The sequence below is a fragment of the Pseudochaenichthys georgianus genome, chromosome 7 (genome assembly GCF_902827115.2).
Source record: "Pseudochaenichthys georgianus chromosome 7, fPseGeo1.2, whole genome shotgun sequence".
Lineage (NCBI taxonomy): Eukaryota > Metazoa > Chordata > Actinopteri > Perciformes > Channichthyidae > Pseudochaenichthys > Pseudochaenichthys georgianus.
Window position 1 is genome coordinate 6,397,237 of NC_047509.1, and position 26,969 is coordinate 6,424,205.

The 26,969-nt window shown below is 42.8% G+C and overlaps 1 protein-coding gene and 1 pseudogene across 2 annotated transcripts; one reads left to right on the forward strand and one right to left on the reverse strand.

Moving 5' to 3' along the window:
• Nucleotides 1-892: 892 nt before the first annotated feature.
• Nucleotides 893-23,829, forward strand: LOC117449239 (protein bicaudal D homolog 2). Of its 2 annotated transcripts, XM_034086773.2 has the most exons (10): nucleotides 893-1,105; nucleotides 2,667-2,996; nucleotides 6,323-6,535; nucleotides 8,670-8,822; nucleotides 10,112-10,612; nucleotides 13,257-14,087; nucleotides 15,139-15,318; nucleotides 17,841-17,992; nucleotides 19,448-19,808; nucleotides 21,726-23,829. In XM_034086773.2, the coding sequence occupies exons 2-10, from the start codon at nucleotides 2,748-2,750 to the stop codon at nucleotides 21,729-21,731; spliced, it is 2,646 nt and encodes an 881-aa protein (XP_033942664.1). In that variant the 5' UTR covers nucleotides 893-1,105; nucleotides 2,667-2,747; the 3' UTR covers nucleotides 21,732-23,829. The 2 variants fall into 2 exon arrangements, with proteins under 2 accessions (XP_033942664.1, XP_033942665.1); XM_034086774.2 differs by lacking the exon at nucleotides 19,448-19,808.
• A 348-nt stretch (nucleotides 23,830-24,177) lies between these two features.
• LOC117449711 (mitochondrial carnitine/acylcarnitine carrier protein-like) overlaps nucleotides 24,178-26,969 on the reverse strand; it is a 10,672-nt pseudogene continuing 7,880 nt past the window's right edge.

Below are 26,969 nucleotides of genomic sequence, written 5' to 3' on the forward strand. Positions count from 1 at the left end.
TCTTATGTTGGTTAACTTATAATGCTTAATTACTGGGGGACCACATGTGTTTGTTGTTGTTTGTTTTTTCTTTTCTGTTTTCTTCCCTCAGTTTTGAATTAATGTAATGAACACTGATGTTTATGTGCCTTTTTTTTTACTGATTTGTAAGATGAAAACAGTTTTTTAAATGTTATCTATACTTTATATGCACCATTCAATGTTATTGACTAAAACATAAGCGGCATTCAATGTTATTGACTGAAACATAAGCGCCTCAAAGGTTTTTAATTACTCTAACCCTAACCCCTACCCTAATAAATAAACAAAAAAACGAATTAAAGAAGCAATAAAATAGTGCAAGGGAATGTTGCAACTGTCTAATGTGCATAATTGTGTAGGTTAATGTGTTTTATTCTTCTATTAAATACAGAACATAAAGACATGTTGTAATTGCATTGCGCAGTTGCTTAGCTAGGGGGGGTGAAAGTGCTTTCATGATTTCGGCGCGCATTTGACACCCAGACCTGAAACCAGGATCAGGCCATTGAAGCCAATTTTATGAATGGCCGTAGTGGACAAACGGTGGTACTACAACCTTCATGACGTCATTTTGGCACCAGAAGACTTTTTCTTCTGGGACTGACATTGGGAAACAGACGTCTGTAGATCAGCCAGCGTATATAGAAAATATATTTTTTGAGCTAAATAAAGTACCCAACACGAACACTTGTTAAAATCAATAGAGTCTCAAACTCTCAAAGATTCAAAATGTAAAAAAATGAGCCGAGAGCAGGAGCTCGGATCACAGGATCGGATGCGAGAAAACTCCACTGCGCATGCTCAGTAAGCGGATGATCCGGGTACTTTCTGAATCTACAGTTGCTCTATTTTGCCTTCCTGCGCCACTGAGCATCTCTCATAGGAATGAACGGAGTCCCGCCTCCAGTTCTCTTTATACATCCATGCCTGAAACCAGAGAGCCGGTGGGAGGAAGGGAAGCGGCTGTTGTACCCCTGTCTACTATCGTTATTAGAAACCGTTACCGCTGTCATTTCCCCAAGGAAGTAAATAGGGGACGTTTATTCTCAACTGGCGTTCTCCATCTTTGAAGGAAACCGAGAGGGTGAGTGTGTGCTAATGGTCGCAGTTTAAGCGGTAGCAAATTAGCTCCTTTGACAGGACATGACTGACGTTAGAGACAACGGAGAACAACCCTTTGAGGCGTGGAAACACATGTAATATCGTAAATTCCGTTAAGCCTGTTTAAATAAACGAACTAAATAAAGTCAAGAAGCTAGCTTGCTAAATGCTTTCATACGACGTTGCAAGGTAGTAATTGTTAGCATTGTGTTGTCTTCACCAGGCTATAACTACACTTGCTAGCCGTCCGTGTCCTGTTCATAGTCCGTGTTGTGTCACTGTCATCGTCTAATGATCATACTTTGAAATCAGTGAGGATTTATTTAATGTCAGAGTATTGACCTCCTTTCTTTTAATCTCAGTTGATGCTAGTTTGAGGGTTAAGGGAAACAGATGCTTATGTGATGCATCATTTGGCATCACTCGGGTGTGTGTGGTGTTTCCATCTTCGGTCAAAGGAGAGGACACGAGGAGGAGATGGGGGATGTCCGCCCCACCCCAGTCGATGAGGGTCGTCAAAGTTAATCCATATTGTTTCCAATCACTGCTACTCTGTGGAAGACACTAATACAACACTTTAACCAGCTGTCATAACCTTGTAGCTAACACCAGCTATAAGGCTAGCTTGTTCTGTAAAGATGTAACGTTGCTGATGTTGAAGGCGTGGGATGGTGCATGCCAGGAATCACCAGTGACGGTGTTGAAATACCAGGGGTTTATCGGTACCTGTTAAATAAGGCAAATAGCAGAAATGTGATAGTTTTCTAGTCCAGATACATATTTACTAACTTCAGTCCTTTATGTCTTGGATGTATAGTCATTTGGCTTTCTGAGTTCAAAGTACAAGGTTACCCATTCAAATAATCCCCATGACCACCACACAATATCGTCTGTAACACCACGGTTGTGTTATAACCCTACAATGTGCAATATATAATGTAAACTATTTACTCACGTTATAACTGGCTGCTTCTTCAATGCTCAGACTGGTTGAAAGAGGACTGTGCTACAGTATGTGCAAAATATACACCTTTTACACACTTATGATGTTGTCACTTGCTGTTCACTTTTTATAATGCTGCTACTTTTTTTTTATGTGTTCCTATTTGATGTTGTATTATTATGAGCAGGTGCTTTCCTATGTATTTACCATGTTATTCTACTAGCTTTATTTCTGCCTTTGTATCCGCCCTGTCCCTTTGCTATAACACTTTAAATGTCCCTGCTCCGGGACAAGATTCTACATGTTCTGATGTTGTGCCTGTTTAAGAAGGCCAATAGCAGCAATATGCTAGTTGTAAATCATTGTGAGTTATACATGCTAACTACATCATTAGAAACGACAGTAATTAACGGCTTGGATTGTTGCCATGTTGGGCTGAAAGTACGCATTTTCCCATTCAACCAATCCCAAAGATTATCCTGCCCTATGTAGTTTGCTGAATTGTCATCACAATGTGATTTATACAAAACCTCTTTCCATTGTTGGCTTTTTTTGAAAAGGCCTTTTCATAATCACCATCTTTGTGTTTTGCCTTTTGTAGTGTGGAGTAATGAGAGTGGGGGAGAGAAGGAGGCAGGACTCCCAGTAGAACATTGGCAGCAAAGTTGAAGGCCAAGCAAAGATGCTGGAGGCGGATGCAGACGCAGCAGGTGCAGCAGAAGAGAGAGAGGAGGCCGAGATGGGGAGCGGAGACTATATGTCTGAGATGAGGCGGCTGAATCTGGAGCTCCAGGAGGCCACGGAGGAGAAGCTCCAGGCAGCGCGCTATGGCCTGGAGGTGCTGGAGGAAAACTCTGCTCTGAAGATGAAGCACAGGCAGCTGGAAGAGGAGCACGAAGTCCTCAAAGGGGAGCTGCTGCAACTCAAAGCCGTAAGAGCACCCAAGGCATCACAGTTATATCTAGACAACATTAGGCTGTAAAGACCAATTCTTTCAGCATTGCAAGTGTTATTGTCTGTCAATGAACTACTGCTTTATATTTTCTACATTTATCGTTCGCACAGCAAAAGTAGAAATCTCCCCTTTTTATAAATAACCAAGTTTGTCTTTGCATCAAATTGATTTGGTTGTTGAATTCAAATGTCATAATACCTATCTGATGAGGACTATTTAAAACCTCTGTCCTGCGTATAATTCACATTACATTACACAGAATATTCTTCTACAAAAGCTGCAATCTTTTTTTATGTGAGATATTTGTCGGGAAATTGTAATAAACTATTGCAATACGGAAGGATGTATTAAACATGATGCATTATACCAGTATTATCACAGCTTTTTTATCGTTAGCCTGCAATAGCATTGGACAAGAATGTTGTGTAGAATTCCCTGCTGTTGTGACACTGTCGGCAAAATGTAAATGCTCGGCTATCTATTGATGCTGCTCCTTTTAACTCAACAGTCGATCCCTATTCCTTGCAGTGTACCTAATGGTGTACCTTTAACCTATAAAGACACCATTGTTGTATTTTTACGAGGGCTGTCAAGTGAACGCGTTAACGCAAAAAACCGTTACGCCACTAATTATTTTAACGCGATTAACGCATGTGTATTTTTTTTTTCTCGGCCGCCCCGTAGTTTCAGAGCGCATTGAGTTTAAAATACCATCTGCTGACAGCCCCGCTCCTGCCGCCCGCTTGTGGCAGATCACACTTCCACGCTCACCGGCAGGCACCGACTGGCCATCGGGAGGACCGGGGAGGGTGTGTGTATGTGTGGCGCGAGAGAGAGAGACCTTACGTGCATTGTTGTTGTTAGCATCTGGTGCTAGCTAGCTGCGCTAACGGATATAAGGAGCTGTTTAAATGAAAACAGAGGAGCGCTCTATCCACACAACTGCGCCGAGCACTTGACTTGATGCAGGAAGCAGACAGTGGGACATTGTAGGAGAAGTCAGCACACTCAGCACGGATAGTGCGCAACATGATTGCAGCGTCCAGGCAGCTCCCGTTCGAGCATATGCCTTGAGTTGCACATAGCTCCAACGATCCATCACACACACACACACACACACACACACACACACACACACACACACACACACACACACACACACACACACACACACACACACACACACACACACACACACACACACACACACACACACACACACACATTATATTGAATGAAAGAGGTTCCAGGTTGAATTGAGGCGAATATTTGTAATGTTCAGGTTGTTGTGTTTAATATTCATGAGAATATTTGTCATTGTTCAAATGATAATAAACATTAGCATAAAGCATATTTGTCCACTCATATGTTGATAAGAGTATTAAAAACTTGAAAAATATTCCTCTAAGGTACATTTAGAAAGGATCAAAAATGTGCGATTAATTTGCGATTAATCGCGATTAACTATTTTAATCGACTGATAGCTCTAATTTTTACATACTAGTGAGCCATGACTTGAATTTGGTTCCTCATCCCTTTATTGCATGTTGGCCACCCTGTCCTTCTGCCATCACAACACCAGGTCTGTACCAGCTGTGACCTCATGGAATGAGGACAATGCAGAGGCTTGTGATTGCATACCGAGTCAGTTCTGCTCTCGTATGTCATTTGATGCTGATGGCCTCAAAGGGAGAACACTGTTTATTAATTAGGACAACTCAAACTGCCAATTAGTGCCTTTAGAGCAGGACATTTTCTCTGTTCATCCTAAACTGCTTAACTGAAAGTCATTTAATATGGATTTGGGTTCATTAGGGAAATCCAATCCAAAAAGATTAGCCGAATATGTCAGACAACAATGTAATCCATGTGTTTCACGGATCTATTCAAATTGACGTATGCATTGCATCGTGCTTCCCAGTATTATGCTTTTACGAGTTGAGTCATTGCCCAGTAAAGTGAAGTGTCGTTTGTAGCGCTCTGCTGTAGCTGACAGTAATCGTTTCTTTGTTTTAAGTCATTATTAAAGTTATGCTCATGCCAGCACTGGACATGAGTTGGGGGTTCATTTGCTTCCTGATTGTTAACTTTGTCACGAAAGCACCAGGTGGATAATGAATGCATTTAGTATTGCTGTAATAGGCTTGTAAATAGTTCATATGAAAAGGGTAATCGCATCAAATGTAATGCCGTCAAGTGAGCAGATTTGTAGCTGTCATTGTTTCACCCACCAGTGAGATGCTTAACATCCTGTTGACAAGCAGCGGAGTATTAAGCAGTACATATGTGCCAGAACCACATCAGAACTGGTCCATCCTGATGTTTCATAACTAAATAGGAAGCAAAGCTCTTAATGACTTTAGGGACGCAGTGGTACAGCTATTTCTATAATCTGCATAAACCTCATGTCTGGGCTGTGTACCTACCCAGGCTTTGGCTGGGTTTAAACAAAGCAGCGCGGACTCATGTGTTGTGAATTAGCATCATTATATAACCAGAACGATCAGTTGAGCGTGTTCAGTAGCATGTTTACCTAACACCTATTTGATCATTCTTCCATATGCAGTCATTGATGCAAGATGTGTCATGGCTGCTGAACATGGCAGACTTTGGAGAATTATTATGACAAGCTAAGTGCAGTGCTTTCGGATCATCATCTACAAATCGACTGTGGAAGCTGCTCTTGAGGCCCGAGGTGTCTTGTTACAAAGCCATAACAGCCATTTCCTCGATGTAATCAGTTTAAACCTGAAGGGTGTCAGGGAAGGGCTGCTTTCATTTGTTTAAGATGTCTACATTTCTTGCCTTATATCAGAAGTACAGCATGAATGCAAAAGAGTGGTGCAGGAATAGGTTACAACACTTGGAAGTGAGTGTGCTTCTCCCCCTCTTCCTGTGTCCTTGTCTGAAGGATATAATGAGAAGCGTCATCCCGCAGAACAGGAATCCGCCTTTAGCTTGGTAGCCATTGCCTTGTTAGCGTTTTACTTTTGTCAATTGCATCTTTCTTCAATAATCATAAATTAACATTTGGAGATAACCCTTATGTACAATACGTGTAAATGTCATAAACGTTTGTTTACCGCAGATCTTTTTTCCGACACTTTTCCAAAGTCCTATTGCTTTTTGTCGAGCGAACCCTTCGCAAATCCAACTTCCGGGTCAGCCTATAAAAACACATCATCACTGCACCACTCTGTTGTCCTCATGCACTGAAACGTTGATCCTATATGTAACATACTGCAGCCTGACAGATACCGCAGGGTTTGCCCGTTCCTAAACCATGTTCTTTTTGTGTAAAGGCATTTTCAGATTCTGTGAGCAGCCAGAAGCGTGCAGCTGCTGATGGAGAGTGTCGGGAGGAGAACCTGATGCAGGAGACGGCCACTATGGAGGCCGCCTTGACAACTCGCATGGATGAAGTCCAGGCAGAGCTCAAACAAGCACGCCTTGCTCTGAGCAATGCACATGCAGAGATCGAAAGACTGGGGGTGGTCTCCACCCAGCTAAAGAAGGTAAAGCCAAATCTAAAGAAGGTGTTGTTTAGGGGTGGGAATCATCAGGCTCCCCACGGTACGATACTATCGCGATACTAAGCCTTGATGCGATTTTACGATATGCTATGTATTGCGATATATTGCGCATATATCCTGCTGGGACCCAGCCCATGTTAACATGCATCTCCTTTTACTCTTTTGAGCTACTCTATCAGTCCCTGGTGTGCTGTACAGAGGACATCCTGGTCTTTCCAGTGAAATGTCATTGGTTCAAATTGCATGCTGGGAAGTTCCTCTTTCTTTTCATCCAAAATGGCTGCATACCAAAAACAAAATGGTATAGAAGCAGGAGAAGTCAAATATTGTTGAATAATTGTAATTGTTACCATGAAAATCATATATATTCTTGTTTATTAACATGTGATTAACTATATAATTAGTTCTGAAAGCAATTAAATAATTCAAGTTTTCAAATAACAGCCCTTTTATAAATGTCCATTCTAGTGGACGTCAGGACCGTCTTCGTGGACTTTATGACTCAATATTGTTGCAGGAGACGGAACTGAAGCAGACATTTTCTGCACCAGAAAGTTCAGGGAGATTCAGATTTTGTCTTATTGTTGTTTTTATTTTAAGTGGAGCCATGACAAATGAGAGTTGCCTCAGGAATGCAAGCTTTGTTTCTATGAGCAGGTCAAATGGAGGTCACATCCATACAACTAGTCAAGATGAGCCTACAGCCCGTGCCGACTGGAGTCAATGAGGTACTTTCAGTACATTGACTACAAAGTCTTTGAAGATCTGGAAAGATTCACCAAAAAACAAGCTAGTTTTGTATTGACCAAATGAACAGCAATGTTCAGATCAATTACTTATTCATGTTTTAAATAAAGGTGAATGTATTATTGTATTAATATCACTCTATAACCATAATACGTTACATAGTCCATCTGTTAATTTTGGCTGTCTTTTCAAACTAATATGGTCCCGACGTCCTCTACAGTGGACATACTGTGACATTTTAAAATAAAATAAAAAAAGTCTAAATTGCAAGATGTTTTTTTAACCCTAAATAAATAGGAAATCACAAAAAAAGGAAATATGAAGACACTTTTTTTCCTCGGGTCCCAGGAGGATACGTATGTGATTGCTGATATATTGGGTTCCAGTGTCTTTAACATGTGGCAAAAGCCTTCGTTCTCCACAACGCCGTATGCACGCAGGTCTTTGCACATGAAGTAGGTGATTGAGTTATTTTCTTAGCTCGCTCAGAATTTGATGGTATCTTTGCTCAGTTGGATTTGCAATATGAATAATTGATATAATAAAATATCGATACTTGGCGTCCGTGTATCGATACAATATCGTAGGGCTGTGCAATTAATCGTATTTTAATCTCGATTTTGGCTAGCAACTATTGCGAAAACAACGTTATCGAAATAAAACGATTATTTTGCTGCATTCCCTTTCGCATTTCCCTCTGCCGGAGAATCTCCGGTCTCTAGCATACAGTCAACTTGTACTAACCTCGTCAAGCCGGAGCCTCGTGGCTACTTCCAGTTTCCAGATAAGGGGTGAGCGAAATAAGAGTACTGCGTGTAGCAGATTAAACATGACAGGTTGTGAGTGACCTTGGTATCATATATGTTTAGTAGGTTGTGGAAGTGCGCTCCAAAATATTTGTAGATCTTCTTTATTGGTATTTATTATTTTGATATTATTTATTTAAATGTAGATATAAATGTATTATCTTTTTGTATTGGTTTTTCAGTTGAATTATACGTTCAGGGTAATCAACTGTTAAAATCATACCGTTCACATATTTTTTTAAAAGTTCAATAAATGGATGTTTTCAAAGTAAATGAATAATCGTTTTTAATAATCGTGATATCAATATTGACCAAAAATAATCGTGATTATGATTTTTGCCATAATCGAGCAGCCCTACAATATCGCCAGGCAAAGTATTGCGATACTATGCGGTATCGATTATTATGTTGTGAAACTGTGTGCAACCTGTCACGTCCTGATGCGTGCCGTTGAAGCATGAACCGCTGAAGGATGCATCGCTGTGTAGCGAAGTTTATTACATTCATTGTGCAGTTCAAATGTTTTGCTTTGGATTGATTTGACCTTGAGTTGCGTTCTACAGGAGTGCGAGTGTCTCGATGCCGAAAAGGGCCATCAGAGGGACGAGATGAAGGAATACAAAGTACGTGAGCAGCGCCAGTTGCAGGACAATAGCGAGCTAGAGGAAGAGAACACCTCTCTGCAAAAACAGGTGTCCGTGCTCAAGGAGAACCAGGTCAGTTGTCTTTCATTCGTCATTCAAGCTACAACTTTACCGTTTCTCACACTGCCCGTAATTCTATGGATGGATTGTTGAAAATATTAATTAATGAAACTGTAGCTATCCAGAAAGTTGATATTAAAACTATCCGTAGAAATATGCAATCAAGGGAGAAAAATGTTGATGTGCCATACTATTGTTTTTTACTGAATCAGCTTTTTTACTTTCGATACTTTGTGTTTGTGAAGTTCTTGTAAGTGGATGTCAGCACTTAATCACAGGGTTCATTGTGATAGAACACTATATAAGGGCAAAACTGCCTTGACTGCAACACATGTATAATCTTCGTCACATGTTGCGGATATAACTTTACGATTTACGATGTTGTCTAGACTGCACCGACTAGTTGAAGATTAATGATAATATGTGGCTCAGCCTACTGGGACCTTTGCACTTATAGTTGTTAGTGGCACCATGTAATCCGCGCATTTTACATTTTCTGACGTCGCTCGAACATTTGGTAACTTACTCTGAATGGTAAATACTGTTGGGTGTTAATATTAAATGGTGATGTTGCTTGGATTCTAAAGGGAGAGAGGCAACTGTTTCCGTACGCAGATGTACCTTCTCCGTGTTTATTGCAGCTCTGCCAAGACAAAGTGTCCGTGACTAAGTGCAGCCAAGGCCTGTTATTTTGTGCAACACCCAGCCTTCCCTCGACAGCCTGCTGTCGGGATAATTGAAGGGTTCTATGTAAACCAACAAAGAAGCTCATCCATACAGCCGCATGTTTAAAAGTGCATGAGTACTAATTTGTATATAAAAAGAATAGACCTGAATTGTCCACCCAAGCCGAAAGGGGTGTTTAACGCTATTGTACAGATATTTGATCAACACTAAATATGTGTTAGAGTACACGAATACTTTTTTTATGGAGCTGCAGAAATATCCTGGCCTACAAACAGTATCCTACCAACTTAACATATGTTTGGTACATACCCTCTTACAATATTACACTATAAAATATGTTTTAATGACAACGAGCATTATGAATTAAATATGATCAATCCCTCAAATATCGGTCTTAATAATCAATTGATTTGTTTCCTTCCCCAAATCGTGCACCCATATCTGTTGCATCAAACGTACCTTTTGTTATTCATGTTTTATTATCTTTGCTTTTAATTGAGTGTTTTTAAATGCCCTTTTATAATATGTTTCTTCATGTCTTTCATTTTTGTAAAGCACTTGTGTTGAAATGTGCTATATAAATAAACTTGCCTCTTGTTGCGATAACGTTTCAGGTGGAGTTTGAATCGATTAAGCTCGAGATGACTCATAAGAACGAGGAGCAGGAGGAGCTGCGAGCTCAGATGGAGGAGACGGAGCGGCTGAGGGAGATCCTGGAGAGGCAGCTGGACGAGGCCCTGGACTCCCTGAAGGAGGAGAGGGAGCAGAAGAACTGTCTGCGGCGGGAGCTCTCCTCCCTGACCCTCAACCCCTTTGAGTCCATGGGGAACCTGGAGCTCCACCTGGATCAGCTGGATGACAGCCAGGAGGAGGGCCAGGGGGGTGAGGGGGGAGTGGACCAGGACAGCGCCATTAACAATGGTCCTGGCTCTGCTCCCAATTCTGCTCACCCTCCTCACTCGGGGGGCTCCAAAAATAACGGCCATATCCGACGCTACTCCACTCCGCGCAGCAGCATGGCGTTCCCCCGCGCTCCGGCCTCGGGGCTGGTGTCCGACCTGCTGAGTGAGCTACACTTCTCAGACAGTCAGAAACTAAAACAGCAACTCCTGCAGGTAGGTGAACTTGTCTCACTTTTAAAAATGTATTAAAGGGGACCTATTATGCAAAATCCACCTTTTCATGTCTTCTACATCACCATGTGTCCCCTCTGTGGAAAGAGATTCAACAGAGAGAGACTCACTTCTGGCAACACAAAATAAAACATGGGAGCGGTGGAGATGAGGAGGTGTCGGCGTTCTGGCGATTTACTCGGAAGGCTTCAGTAGAAGCTGCTGGGAGTCCCAGCAGCTTCTACTGAAGCCAGTCCCCAACTCCGGGGACTTCCGTCCGGGGACTTTGGGCGGCAGTATACGCCGTGAAGTTGTTTGCGGCCTGCCAGTAAACCCGAAGAAGAAGAAGAAGAAGTGACGTCAGCGGCTTCATTTGCGTAATCCTCCCTCAGGGTCAGGGACTTATTCTGGTGTGAACGCGATCTACTAGGACAGGTTCAGGGACTAAAGAGTTCGGGGCACTAAGTGCCGGCACTAAGTACTGCAAAGTACGTGGTGTGAAAGCAGCTATTGAGTTCTTTGTAACCAAATCTCTCTCAGAGGGGCGTGGGGAGGGGCTCCTTATTTTCATCTTGAGTAACAGACAGAGAATCAGCACTTTTGAAACAGGGCTGAAACAGAGGGGATTATGGGTAATGCTGCAATGATCTGTTTGGTGTTTGGAGCCAAACACTTCAGAGACATGTTTTGTATATATCTGAGAGCTATAATATATTGATGAAAAACAGTATATAGGGGACCTCTAACTGTCAGGGCACATGTTTCTAACCCCTTGGATTTTATAAAATATTACAGCAATTTGACCATTTTTCACCATTACAACCAACTGGAAGATACTTGCTAGGGACGCTCCGATCGCCAATTTCGGGGCCGATAGCCGGAATCAGTATCGGCCGATACCGAACGCCGATCCGATCGAGTGGGCGGGGCCTAAATGGAAGATTTAAACATCACTTTAAATCTTCCATTTAAAGTGATGTTTAAACTCAGTTAATGGGCTCATTCACTGGAGCTTCCTCAAACAACAATCAACTTAATTATTACATTCAAATGATGTACATTATTCAAGTTTACATTCACTTTGGAGAATAACACGAGAGAAATGAGCGGAAGCGTTCTCTTTTCCTCTCTCCCTCTCCTGACAGCCTGTCAGTATCTCATGCAGCTCACTGATCTAGTAATGAGTGACCCGACAGTGAAGAATACATATATTTATAATAACTAGTTTAGCTAGTTCCAGAAGTAGATAAAATAGCTAAGTGTGTTGGGTCTAACTCTTGTGTGTTTCGCTCCGCTCACCGGTCCGGCGGGCGGAGCTGCAGGGTTTCTGCTTCACACACGTTGCATTCCGCTATTTTACTGTCTTTTTCGGACACCTTAAAATAATGCCAGACTGGTGAAGCCATTTCGGAGAGCTTGTTTTGCCGCACACAGAGAAAAGTGTCATGTATTTTACGTCATGCGATTGGCTCTCGCGATCGGCATGTTTAGAGAGCACCGATCGATCGGTAGAGAGTGAGTATCGGCCGATCGATCGGAGCATCCCTAATACTTGCAATCACAAGAATCACCAAACAAATGTTGGTCTTTGCTATGGAAGGTTTCCTCTGCAAGACACAGTCAAAGACAAGCCTCCTACAATTCCTACAGCGACGTCACCGGCACTTTGTTAAGAGTTGAAATGTTTTCAAATTCTAAAGGGCGCCATGTGAACACAGGCCCTTTTTTAATAGTCGCCTTCATGCTACTGCGAACACCAGGCATGCACACACAGGAGACCATGTATATATACATGGACATGAAAGTATGTGTTCTCATCCGGCTGAGCAGTGAGGTCGTCATACAGGTTGCTTGTGTGTCTTGTGACGTGGATGTGTGCTTCCTGCTTGAAACCACATCCCCTGTATGTTTGTACATGATTGAGCCTTTCTACCACCTGGCACCACATTGCATCATCGACTTCGCCCAGCAATTCAGTTAACTCTCACCTGACACAGTCATGCCTCTCAAATAAGGGTACTCGAGAAAATGAAGAATGTCTTGAGCTGTCATTCCTCTGAAGGAAATATATTATTCATGATGCACTTACAATTGGGGGTTGGGTTATGGGGCACCAGATGTTGGGTGTGGAGCCAAAGGGGTCAGCCAGTGTTATACATAATGGCTTAAGAGGAAGGGTGGAGGAAATGTTTAGTAATCTTTTGTTTTATTGAATCAAGTCAACAATCAATATTGTTTTAATGACATGTATTCAAACTAAAATGGATGATTATTGAACTAATGACAGCAGCAGCCATTTGAACAACGGTTTTATTGTCACGTGCACAAAGGCTTAAACAATACAAACCCTCAAGGCCCAGACAATAAAATGACGCAATAAAATGGGGAAAGTGAGAGAATAGGTAAAATAACTAAACTATTAACGTGTCAAATAGAATAAAATCAATAAAACTGAAATGTAAAACTGAATACTCTACAGTGGAGTAACATTGAATACTCCTTAATATATAAATAAATATGTAGACTGTAAAATAAAAAAGAAACGTCAAAACAAAACGATTAAAATGCAAAGTTGGAGAGGGGCTTGAGACATGTCCGCCATTCACGCCGTCTACATAATGTTTTGTGTCTGTTTGCTCGTATCCAGGCAGAACGAGACAAGTCCAGTCTGGCCAGCAAGGTGGAGGACCTGCAGCTCCAGCTGGTGATGTCCAAGCAGGCTCTCAGTCAGCAGGCGGACAGAGTGGGATCTCTCACCCAGCAGCTGGAGGAGGTGCAGAGCAGCCAGCGGCCCAACGGCGGAGAAGAAGACAAAGGAAACGGAGACGAAGCACAGTTTGACTATGAGGTGGACACCAAGAGCAAGGAGGTGCTGGAGTCCCGCATGCGCTCCGCCAGCGACGACCTCCTGAAGCTGAGAGATGAACTGTCTCAGGCGGGGACGCGCTACAACACCCTGGAGCACCGATACAAGCAGGAGAAGGACCGCTGGAGGGCCGAGGCTCAGGACCTGGCCGACAAGATCCGCCTTTGCATCAAATCCAGCAAGCAGGACGAGGACCGCATCAGTGAGCTGCAGAAGGAGATCGGAGCCACGCGGAAAGTGGCCATCGATTCAGAAGGGCACCTGAGCGTCGCCCAGGAAGAGCTGCTGGCTTTCTCCGAGGAGCTGTCCAACCTCTACCATCACATCTGCGTGTGCAACAACCTGACGCCCAAACGAGTCACGCTGGACTTTTACCGGGAAGCACGGAGAGCTCACCTCATCTACCCCCAGCACGGCGGCCAGAAGAAGCCGCGAGCGAACGACATGTTCAACTCCAAAGCCTCGGTGCTGCAGTTCATGGGCGAGGTGGACAGCGCGGGAACCAGCACAGACTCTCCCGCATGTCCTGGATCCCCAACGCTGGACTTCAGGGACCCTTCAAATGTCTGCAACTTGGTAGCCGTCATCCGGTGCCAGATCAAACACCTCCGGGTAAGAAGCACTGATGATCACATGTGCAGGATGTCGGGTTTAGGTTATATATACTTATTTGAAAACAAAATCAGGAAATGGTTTGTTGCAGCATGTTGACATGGCTTTGAAAATGAGTTAAAAATATCATTACCGTTACAAACTCTGAGTAAATGTATACAAATCAACAGTAGAAATAATATGAATATCTGGAGTATTAATAGCATTCAAAATGTAAAATATACAAAAAGTTGAATTCACTCTTACAGACCAACTTACTACTAAAACTAAATATATAAACATTTTTGCAAGAGTGCAAGATGTTAGTATTTATTTAAATGCAGTGAGGTAGAGTTGAAGTAAAATAAGTACAATTGTTATTAAAAGGGGAAAAAGTGCAATCTGGTTAAATACAGACGCAATGCAGCTGGGCGTTTTCTGCTAGTCAGAGGTGAGGTGTTGTCAGGGAGCGAATCAGCAGTCCTTCTAGTGTCCATGGAACTATCTGATGTTGGTTTGATCACTTGAAGTCAGGCTTCTGTTCCGATGAAGGTCTTCCCTTCTTCAGACATCTTCCCTAACCTAATGCCCAGCTCAGACGCAGTTGAGTAGTAGCTCATGTGTGCGCTTGGGTTTCACTGGATTACAAAGGTCAACGAGGAGATGTGTCTGCTTCTAGAGAGAGAGAACATACCTTCAGGAAACAGCTGTGTGTGTGTGTGTGTGTGTGTGTGTGTGTGTGTGTGTGTGTGTGTGTGTGTGTGTGTGTGTGTGTGTGTGTGTGTGTGTGTGTGTGTGTGTGTGTGTGTGTGTGTGTGTGTGTGTGTGTGTGTTTTAAATGTACAGTGTTATAACAAAAGGCGCATAGCAGGTACAGAAGAAACTCACACAGTAATAAAATAAAGACAAATAAGTACGCAACAATGGCGAAGAAATTTGAAGCTGCAACTTTTTAAAAAAGTGATATTTGATATGCAGTATAATAAAACACTCCTATGCTATTAGACACAAAAGTAAACCCTTAGATTAAGGTTTTTGTTTTTAATAATAACTCCACTTGTGTGTTCTGTAGGTGGCGGTGGACCTGTGCCGCCAGAGGGGCGCGATGCCGTACTCGGGGTTCAGCGACAGCGGAGAGTCGGAGCGAGACGCTGAGAGCCTCATGGAGGAAGTCCTGAAACTCAAGTCTCTCCTGAGCACCAAGAGAGAACAGATCGCTACGCTCAGGACCGTGCTGAAGGCCAACAAACAGGTCGGTCGCAGATAAACCTAACGACACTTTAAACTCCTTGAATGGTTTGGAAACCATGTTAGTGTTGTTAAAGGCTGGCATCACACTTTAGGGTTATGCTCTGAATCAACGTCACCTGCTGTCAGTGGATGCACTATTATCTGTTTTATTGTGTTGCTCTGTTGGAGGAGCCCGTGACCTAAGATTTTCATCGTCATAACTACACTGTAGCTATGACGATGACAAATAAAAGCCTTGAACTTAAAGGTGGGGTAGGTAAGTTTCAGAAACCGGCTCGAGATACACTTTTTGTTATATTCCATGGAATGCTCTTCACATCCCGATAGCAATGAATATCTGAAGTGCTTTGACAACAAATCCATAAAAAAATGTCATCTGTGGAAGCCGTGATACTGTAAAAAGTACAACCAATCCGTTTAGCCGGCCCGGCTAAAGTAACTGGATGGCCTACCTGCCTGTCAGCCTTCCATCGGGGCACACATTTATCTCGTGCCCTCATTGGTCATGTGCGCGTTCGTGTGTGTTGGAGGAGGGGCTCTGTGAGGAAGTGGCAGATTTTCTCCGGTTGTGTATTTTCAAATTCTAGCGATCTCGAGCCGGTTTCTCAAACTTACCTACCCCACCTTTAATGTAATCATTTCCAATATGTGGAATTCTTTATTGTTATATCTTTATTCTAGGGCTTCAGAATAACTTGAACTTGTGAAGTATCCAAAGTAGGGATGCTCCAATCGCCAATTTTAGGGCCGATCGCCGGAATCAGTATCGGCCGATACCGATCGAGTGGGCGGGGCCTATGGGGATCATCCATTGAAAGTAGAGATGTCCCGATCCGATCACGTGATCGGGGATCGGAGCCGATCACGTGATTTTGAAAAAATCGGGGATCGGGATTTTTTTTTTTTTTTTTTTTTAATAAAATATTTTTTTTTTAATTTAATGTTACAAAACAAAAATGACCATGTTCACGTCTTAAAGTCATCCTGAGGACTTAGTTTTGGTTTAAAATGACACAACATCATGTATGTGTTGCTTTCTTTGGGCTTGTTTTCATAGACCTGGTTGCTTATTTCTCTGAAATCTGGCAACAGAGTGGGCGCAGTGTCTAATAGTAGCAGGAAGCTAACGAGAGGCTACGTTCAGCTGGTGACTCGGGAGTCGGGACAGAGAAAATGTCAGGAGTTTGGAAGTATTATAAAATTGAAAGCGAAGGCAGTGTAACAGCCAGATGCAATGTTTGCAAGGCAGAGGTTCCGCGTGGTGGAAAGAACAGAGCTACGTTCAACACGACCAATCTAATACGCTACCTGAGAAACAAACACCAACAACAACACAGCGAGTACACAGCGGCCACTCGGGTAACGGCACTGAAACAACCGACACTTTCAGAGACTTTTAAAAGGAAATAGAAACTGCCCCAGAACAGTGAAAAGGCCAACACAATAACAGCCAAGATAGCTGAATGTATCGCGTTGGATGACCAGCCGTTATCTGTTACCTTTTTTTTCTCTTAATGCATTGCATAAAGATCGGATCGGGAAAAATCGGTATCGGCAGATTGTCAAAATCAAATGATCGGAATCGGATCGGGAGCAACAAAAGGTGATCGGGACATCCCTAATTGAAAGTGATGTTTAAAACTCAGTTAATGCTCAGTCACTGGCGCTTCCACAAACAACAACCAGCATAATTATTACATTCAAATGAAGTTCATTATTCAAGTTTACATTCACTTTGGATAATAACACGGGAGAAACAACGGGAGCCTCTCTCTCTCCCTCTCTCTCTCTCTCCCTCTCTCTCTCCTGACAGCCTGTCAGTATCGTCTCATGCAGCTCACTGATCCAGTAATGAGTGACCCGACAGTGAAGAATAAACACATGTATAACTAGTTTAGCTAGTTCCAGAGGTAGATAAACTAGCTAAGTGTGTTAGGTCTAACTCTTAGTGTGTGTTTTGCACCGCTCACCGGTCCGTCACAGCGGGCGGAGCTGCAGGATTTCTGCTTCACACACACCTTGCACACCGCTATTTTACTGTCTTTTTCAGACACCTTAAAATAATGCCAGACCGGTGAAGCTATTTTGGCGAGCTTAGAGAAAAGTGTCATGTGTTTTACGTCGGCCTTTATAGAGAGCACCGATCGATCGGCAGAGAGTGACTATCGGCCGATAACGATCGGAGCATCCCTACCGAAAAGCAAAATATGTGAAAATGACCGAATGAAGTATTGTGTCCAGGCCGACAAGCGATATTCAACAGACTTAATTGTTAAACCCTTGTTTGGTACAGATCCTCTTTAAAAAGTGACAGCACGATCGGTGAACACATGACAACGGTTCACAAATGATCTCTCCCTATAATAATCATATTGCAATGTCAGCAAATGTGATACGTCAGTTTGAAATGACTGCAATATTAGCATACGTGGTTTATTTCTTATACATGTCAAGACCCCACACTGGAAGTAGAATGTTGCTGCTGCAGTAGCATAACATGTCTTGATTGTGTGCATGGTGCAGACTGCAGAGTTGGCCCTGTCCAATCTGAAAATGAAGTACGAGACGGAGAAGAGCATGGTGTCAGAGACCATGATGAAACTGCGCAACGAGCTAAAGGCCCTGAAGGAAGACGCTGCCACCTTCTCTTCCCTGCGAGTCATGTTTGCCAGCCGGTAAGTTGTTGTTTGTGTGCATGAGGAATATATTCACCTGAGTAAAAACAAACCTGTATTTATGTTATGCTCTGAGACAGTACTTTTTGAATTGCTGCTAAATGTGTTTGAGCTAAAACATGCTAATGGTTCCAGTCGTCTGATGCGTGCCTCTGTGCTCGTGTTGTTCATGCTTAGTGATGATACTCTCGCAGCGGCACAGCTTCTCCTGCCTGTAATAAGCTTACCGTGCTTATTACGTCTGTGGACAATCCACTGGTTCACGTGAAGATTATCAGCCACGTGCTCTGCCCTGTGCCGATGGGGGAGGAGGGGGGGGGGGAGGTGAGGACCGATTTGTCCCATCGAGCCGGATCACCTGGGGGAAGGAGAAGACGATGAATGGCGTGGGAAGGTGCACGGTTAAACTTCAATCCCACCACTAACCTCTTGAGAGAATCTGTTTGGCATGGATTAACGTTTGGAGTGTTTTTGTGTCGAGTGATCTAATGTTTATTTTCTAGTAATGGACAGCAGGCATTGTTACTTATGAATAACAGAGACGCTCTTTAGACGTGCATTACCTCTCTAAGCCCTCTCCAGACAGCTGAGAGCTGGAATATGATTATCTTTAGGAAGGATGGAGAAGGCAGTGAGGTGAAGGAAGACTACAGGCTGAAGATTAAAAGAGCCTCTTGTTTATAACGGGGAGGTTGGGCTGCCATCTTGTGGACAGCTGTAGTTACTGCATGTGTACCCTTTCAACCATGGGAGTCCCAGCAGCTTCTACTGAAGCCAGTCCCCAACTCCGGGGACTTCCGGCCGGGGACTTTGGGCGGCAGTATACGCCGTGAAGTGGTTTGCGGCCTGCCAGTAAACCCAAAGCAGAAGAAGAAGAAGTCAGCGGCTTAATTTGCCTAATCCTCCCCCAGCGACTTATTCCGGTGTGAACGCGATTCCATGGGGGCACTAAGTGCTGAGCACTTGCTGGAGACTAAGTACTGCAAAGTACTTGGTGTGAAAGCGGCTATTGATGCTCACCAAACATTTACATTTTCATTTACATGCTACAAGATTAGTATTAATCATTGTTTTAGAGTCTCTAACTGTTTGTATCAAGTATGTAGGCGAGCATCTCACCAGACAATGAATGAGTACTCAGGGAGAGTTCATGGACAGAGGAGACAAACCATGTGCTCCATAGGCAGGACACTATGGCAAGCCTACGTGGACACGTATACATAATTTGTATTTATATGCAATGCCTTTTTTCATGGAGCTGTTACAAAGATAATATGATTTTATAAAACATTATATACGTTTTGTGCTGAAACAGATTGTGACCTAGTGTCTGTGCACAGCTGGTGGTTAAAGCTTGAAGTGATGTTCGGCATGTGTTGTGTGTCTCACTCTGTGCATTAACTGGTGTTTGCCTGCTTGTGCACGTTGCATCTCCCCCTGTGTGACACCTCTCAGGTGTGACCAGTACGTCACGCAGCTGGACGAGATGCAGAGGCAGCTGGCGGCGGCCGAGGACGAGAAGAAGACCCTGAACTCCCTGCTGCGGATGGCCATTCAGCAGAAGCTGGCTCTCACTCAGCGCCTGGAGGACCTGGAGACCCCTCTGTCTCCTCACAGCCTCAACAGCAGCCCCCGCCGCTCCCGGGCCAAAGAGCTGGCCACCAAGTCGGGTCGGGCTGCACGAAGCCCCCGAAGCAGTCCCGCTCGCCCCCCGCTGAGGAGCAGCCCCCGGGCGAGTCCTGTGCTCGGAGGCAGCGTCTCCGGCCTGGCCACGCACCACCTGAGAGGGTTAACCCGGAGCCTCCACACCAGCCCCGTAAGCACTCTCTCTCTCTGTCCCGACACAAGCAGCCCCGCGCTCTCTCTCTGTCCCCGCTCTCGTAGAGGGAAAGCTCTCCCGCGGGACGCCACCTTCATTAGGAGTCATAGCGTCAGCGACGTTTCTAACGCAGAGTTGAGTTCCGACTACTCCCAGTCGCGTAAAAGCTCCATCAGTTCTGTGCAGAGCGAGCTAACGCTAACACAAGTAAGTCATTCGAGAAAAGGTCATTCGGGGAGGCGGTCTTCGGTCCCTGTACGTCAGGACACCTTCATCACATCTCGTGTTGTAGCCGCCTCTTCCGCCAGGAGGAAGACCTCCATGTATCCTTCAGATCCTCTAACCTCTTCTAAAGCCTTGCGTGTGAATCCTAACACATCTAATGCAGCGGGCGAAAGTAAACAGAAGCCTGATCTCAAACCAAGCTCCGATACTTCTGTTAGAAGAAAACCGTCGGGTTACAGGTCTAATTCTGTGCAGGCAGCAGCTGCCGACACCTTTCAGTCCGACTCGGTCAGATCTCCCGCTGTCCTCGAGCCGGTCGGTAAGACCAGGATGAGCGGCATCTGCAGGGAGTCCCGGCGTAGGTTAGCCTCATCGAGCAGAGCCAATGAGGAGCCGCCGCTCACTAATGTTAGCAGGAGCTCTGGAAATAAAGTTCAAGGGACGCCTTCGAGGCCCCGCAGCTCACACTCCAGACCCACTCGCAGGCCTTGAGGTGAAATAAGAGGTCGCACACGTTAACGCAGCAACTGGTATCATGTTGAAACTCAGGATGGGACAGGTAAGAGTTCACACAAGGGTAACAACAGCACAAGATGGAGAATGTCAATAACAAACATATATACAGAAACGAATAATAAAGAATATCATAAATAAGTTGCGGTTAAATCCGTGGCTCTGATTTATACTAAACTGCTTGATCGACAGCCACGAGTTACGGTTTTACAAAATAAGCCATTCTTTACCCATAAGATAATAAATAAGCAATCTGAATAATTTGCACAGATTTTATTCAGAGATATTGAAGTTAAACATTTTAGCTTTTACACATCTCATAATTAATGTATATATACTTTAAAGACCCTCATTTGATGACCCTCCATGTTATGTCTATATGTATGGATCTAGGGCTGCACGAGTGGAAAATAAATACATATTAGATTACTTGTTTTACCCATATTGCAACGGCGATATGATTTGATTTGAGGGGATGGCAGTTTTTTAAAACATTATTTAAAATATTATTCATAAATAAAATATTAAAAAGATCATAGTTGTTATTTTTTATTTATTGAGTCAGGCACAATGAGTTACATTTATACGGTCTATATTTTTCCTTCCCCCCCCCCCTCCCAGTCCTAGCTAGTGAAGTAAATAAAGACATATATAGGTAAAAATAAAGTAATGTAAAAGATATTAAAATAAAATCAATAGATAATAGACAACAATACATGTACCCATATACTCACATATACACATACACATATATATGTACATACCTACACACACATTTACATACATACATGTATATAAAAAACAAGCTTAAGTTCAGCTATGTAGGCTATCAGACAGATTCAAACATTTCTGAAGAGATATTTAATCTTCTCCAAGTTCAGATACAACATATTTTTTTACTTCTGTTTGTTGGACACGACTCCTCAATTATTTATATATATTTTTTAAACCATATATTTTGATCCGTTTTTTTATTATTTTGTATTCTGAGCCACGTGCTTCAGTTAACCGATAAGTATTATGACACAAAAGAAAAACAATGCAAATATTGTTTTTCAGTGAATTGTGCAGCCCTCCATTGATCCATTTACCTTTTAAAATCACCCTCATTAATCTCACTCGTTTTATTATTTGAACTAAATATGTTTTCTGTCTTGTCTCACCCTGTCTCTGTAGCGCTGAGACGCTCCTCCCATTACTCCAACCCCCCTCTTCTCCATAAGGACCATGTCGACCCCCGGCTCCCTCCTCCTGTCCACCCCAGATTCGATGCCAGAACATTCCCCATGGATTTAAGTTACAAAATAAAATGTCTCACCCTGCTCTCTTGGTCTCCTCTGCTCGGAGCGGAGGGACCTGCCTGCAGTCTGCAGAACGATGCTCATTGACCGTGTCTTGTCGTCTCAAGCGGATCCCATCTGGTCTTGTTGTGTGTCGTGGAAAACCATTGGCAGTATTTATTCCAGAGACTGTTCCTGTGCAGTACTCCCTGTCGTCCTGCAGCCCTTGATTCAGTCTAAGGCTGTCCGCCGTCTTTACACTCATGCCTTTTAGTCTGGCGTCCTGTCCAGGTCCGTCCGTCCGTGCGTCCTTTAGTGTCTGTAAGCCAGTAGATCCTCGTGATGAGTCCCAGGTAGTTGTTTATGTAGAACAATGCAGCCTTACTAAAATACTTGCTCTCCCTTAAGAAGTAGCTGCTATCATGTTTAGGTGGCTCCCTTTCACCGGCGGTGCAGTAATATCCCCCTGAAAGTCCTTTTAAACTCTTTGGCTTTTGCCCTTTGACTATAGGTCAGTAAACACGCTTTTGCACTGATGGAAATATAACAGCCATTAGATGCCCCCCTGAGGTCAAGTGGAGTAATCAGTTACATGATTTGGGACGTCTAATGCACGTCTTACTTTGCACATCATGCAGACCAAGTGAGGACAGTGCCTGTGTCAATCCTGCCTCATGCATACTGCTGTTCAACCGGTTAGCATCTCTGACAATGAGCTCCTTTTGGAAGTCATCTGGTGGCACATTTGCAGGCATCCCATTGGCTGTGACTTCCTGCTTGTTGGGCCATGCACATTTCTCTTGGTTGCATAATCACAGTTACAATTTTCTCACTCCTTCAACAATACTCATGCGTTTGTATTCCATCGTTTAATGTCGCTTTGTCTGCTACCAAAGTTAGCATGTTGTCATGAGCTAACATCACCCTCAACAAAGCTAGCGTTCTCCCCATGTGGCTACCGTTAGCTCCTAGTGCTAGCAGGCTGCTGTTAGAGTTGCTGCTTGTAGAGAAACTAAATATTAATACGAACCCTTAACGTATGAGGTTAAAGGAAGAATAATGAATACAAACCAAAATATGTCTAAAAAGAGAACCGTACATTGCTTTGCTTTCCACAAGTCTGAAGAGCAAAGAAAAGACGCGAATAGGAAACACTTAAAGCGCTTGTTTCTGACGACACCCCAACACGGGTCGCCAATAGAGTAGTTTGATTTGAGCTGTGACTTGAGGACAGCACGTTAACACCGGTCACAACATCTGGCTCATGAATGCAGTTGAAGTCGAGTTGAGACGAATCATGATGCTAAAGAACACATTTGAAAACGGATGTTTAAAAAAGGAAAACCCGTTGACACGCATTTTCTTTTAAAGCACAACTGTCCTGTGGTTCCGTAGACGAGGCCACATCCTGCTGATTTGTTTTCTTTTCTTAGTGCCTTGGTTTTGATCTTGTTGTTGTTTTTAGACTTCATCACACTTTCTAAATAGAGGTTACTATTCAACACTGTTGTTGTGATTCTTTTGGAAGGATTGTTTTATTTACTTTTGGGGAAACTCATGAAGCAGTGTTAGCACTGAATCAAAGCGATATCTCATTTTGTTGAAATGCTTCCCCTTTTTAGCCCTCCTATGAACTTGTTCGTGTTACCTAGCGATGGCAGTCAAATCAAGAGCATAATGTATGAAGAGCATTATCGATTAAAGGTCGCTAAAAAGTGGGAACGTTCTAACATTTGTTGCTTCCAAGGTCGTAAATGGATTTCTTGATCTATTTAATTCACTCTGTGCAGTTGTGTGTATAATTTAATTACCATTGTTGTATAATATTTTAAGCTGTATTTATGTGGTCTGCGTTCTGTGTAAATTGTTCTGAAGGGACGACATGCACACACTCCCCACAACACATTTCATGGTCCTCTACCTTTTATGTGAATGCAATGTCCTTTCCTTGACCTGTGAACCACTTCTGTCATGAAGAATAAAAACAAGACAGCACTGAATGTTGGTCGTGATCCTTTGAATTCAGACGCCATTGAAACACTGTGTGTCATGTATAAAAGAATAGTCAATCCAATCAAAGGGCGTTCAAATGTCGACGTCATCGTACGCCTGCTTGATGGCCCCAGTGTCGCCAACTCCAAATCTGATTGGTCAATGCAACACCTTCATTGCCATTTGTTTTAATCTACCAGAATCTTTTTATACATCCACGATCTGAAGGTCTCAGGGCAGATTTGTTTGACCCAGCAACACATTCAGACTTAAATATGATTGGATAAAAGCTCCAACATTAACAACCATTACTGGACGCAGCGCCACACAGAGAAAAGCTATACAATGAATTATGGCAAGTTCAAAAGCCCTTTATTCAAACACTTTCATCACAAAGCTTAGAGAACCCTGAACACAGGTCCAACAAACTTCATCGCCCAGCATAACATGAATTCTGACTTTTGGCAGAGCTTGTAGATTAAACACATTCAAACCCATTCTGAACTGAATGGTATAAAATTAAATATATTACATTTTACAAACATCTCAAAAAGTGAGAAAAGCCTCCCGTCAAAGAAATATATATTATAGTTACGTTTTTATATTGTCATACATTCCTAAGTGTGCGTATGTTGTATCAATACTCACAAAAAGTGAGTGTCAAATCCTCATTACAAAGAATGAATATCAAAGATAATTAATTATATTATAAAATTACATTTAATAATAATACAAGAACTGATGAAAATTCAGCTTCATAAAATACTGGTCCACAGTGACTGATTTCACAAGCTCGGCACGAATGCATTCAGTCCCTTCAACGCCATCTCGAACCCCAGGAAACAGGCCTGAAGGAGGGACAATGAAGAAAATCAGTAAGTAAATAAAAAAAAATACAAATAATTATAAAAAGGACTTCAAATAGAAAACAGCTAGTAGCTAAATCAGGGAAAAGCATCTTCTTTTTTGTAAAATATTGTATTTATGTGACAAAAATAACTAATTATGTTATGAGGCCTGAAACGCCTGGACTCCTTTGTTGGAACATAATGACATCACTATGTACAACTTGTGCTTCTATGGTTAGCACACTGTACGTGATAGGCTAAGGGGCGGGACATCTCTAAGCGGTTGACCAATCACAACAGAGCCGGTCCAGCTAACCAATCAGAGCAGAGTGGGCTCTGGTTTCAGACAGAGGGTGAACATATATAGGAATAGATATATGAGAGTAAAATAAGAATATGTGTTTACCGCGTTGGCAGGAAAGGCTCGTAGAAAGACAGCATTGAATCCTTTGTAGAGCGATTTAGGTCCTTCCTCTCGGAGCAGCGTTCTCAGGACGTCCACCACACCTCTGTACTTCCCATCTGGAGCTACACACACACACACACGTTTTTATTTATATCCATTGAATTTAGCAAATTGATCATAAATAAATCAATCTGAGGGGTCGTGAGGTGATTAATGGGCGAGGAGAGAAGAAGAAAACAACAATACACATATCCCTTTTACATTCTTCTGACCGTTTTTACTTATTGTTCTTATTTACGTGAAGTATCGCAACAACAACCAAAAAGAAAAATGTTTTGGGACGAGAGACACCAACTTTTGGTACAAAGTCAAAAGTCAGAGAGTTTGGGATCCCCGGCTTCAACTTAAACATATTTGAAAATCTCATTGTTAATTTAAAAAATAAACGGTTGGTTTGAAAGCTCCGTGCAGCTGTCGCATGAAGGCAGTTCAGGAGAAAGCAAGGTTGCCTCTGGAGTCGAGTAGAAATTCTGAAGTGAAATTCTAAGATCAAACTCCAGTACAGAGCTTAAGCAGAGACGGTTTGATCTCTTTTCATTTCCTGTGCATCTGGGTTGTGTTCCGAGTGTGGAGCTTCACCTCCTCTCTCACCTGTCTGGAAGTTGGACTTGAGGACATCTGGAGGGAGAGCGATCGTCCAGTTTAAAATCCCGGCGATGCCTCCAGCCAGGAGGATCTTTGGAGTGCTGAGCTGAGACACACTGACACACAAAGACACACATTCAAGTTAAGGAACGATTACAAGGACTTTGAATAGTCTCTGTCCCAAAGGGGGAATTTGCAGCAGAGCAGAAAAACATATTCAGAAAATCAAATAAAAATATGTATTCTCTAGAGTTTGATCAGATAAAGTGTTAGCAGAGTCAAAGTGCATGACGTTTTTTTTTCTCCAGATGCTTCAAGCTCTCAACTTTCTCTACACTCTGACCTTAAAGAAAGGCCTGAGAGGGGGATCTGTGGATCGACTTCAGACGATAAACATGTCTAGGTGTTGTGGTATTGAGCTGATAATTGATCTTGTCCAAAGTCATCCACAACAGGCCCCGCTGGAGTCATATCTATAAGAGCTCTGCACGACTCACCTTTGACCCTCAGCTGTCAGGAAATCTTTGAGGACTTCATAAGTCAGGAAGTACAGACCGTTTGAAGGCACGTCTGAGAGAGAGACAGAGAACATGTGACCTTTGGATTCATCAACACGCTCATAAAAAATGTTATCATCCTCTACAACAGTGGTTCTCAACTGGTGGGTCGCGACCCAAAAGTGAGTCGCGGACCCGTTTAGAGTGGGTCGCAGATGTGTGAGAGAAGACAAAAAAATAGAAAAAATAATAATTCTTTTTTTTTTTTTTTAAAGTCAAACGTTTATTTCGAAGGCCCGATTTTCTAACGCTGTGCATGCAGTAGGCGTTGGACTGGAAGTACCGGAGGCCATAAACGGTTTTGAAAACTTCTGTCATGTACACTGCTCTATAACGATTCCTTAAAGATGTATTAAATACGGAGGGAATGTTGCTTTCTCTTGTTACTGATTGTAAGGATCCTTAAATCCTTAAAGCCAATCCTGATATGAGTAATGTGTGGTTGTGATGTGCTTCATAGTGCTTTATGTAGATGTAGCTGTGATGTGATATGTGCAGCATTTGTGTCGAAAGCAATTTCCCTATCGGACCAATATAATAAATCATATCCATCATAAAAAATACAATCTAACTCAATACTCTTATAAATCCTTTTAATATTGATAAAAATATACTTCTACATTTAATTGCATATTGTGTAAAACAAAGATAGACACAAGAAAATCTGTTGCATCTTTTTCAGTCTTTTTCAA

Coding starts and splice junctions, on each gene's coding strand:
- LOC117449239 (XM_034086773.2), top strand. CDS start 2,748: ATGCTGGAGGCGGATGCAGACGCAGCAGGTGCAGCAGAAGAGAGAGAG. Junction 10,613..13,256: donor TAAAACAGCAACTCCTGCAG/GTAGGTGAACTT, acceptor GCTCGTATCCAG/GCAGAACGAGACAAGTCCAG. Junction 15,319..17,840: donor TGCTGAAGGCCAACAAACAG/GTCGGTCGCAGA, acceptor TGCATGGTGCAG/ACTGCAGAGTTGGCCCTGTC.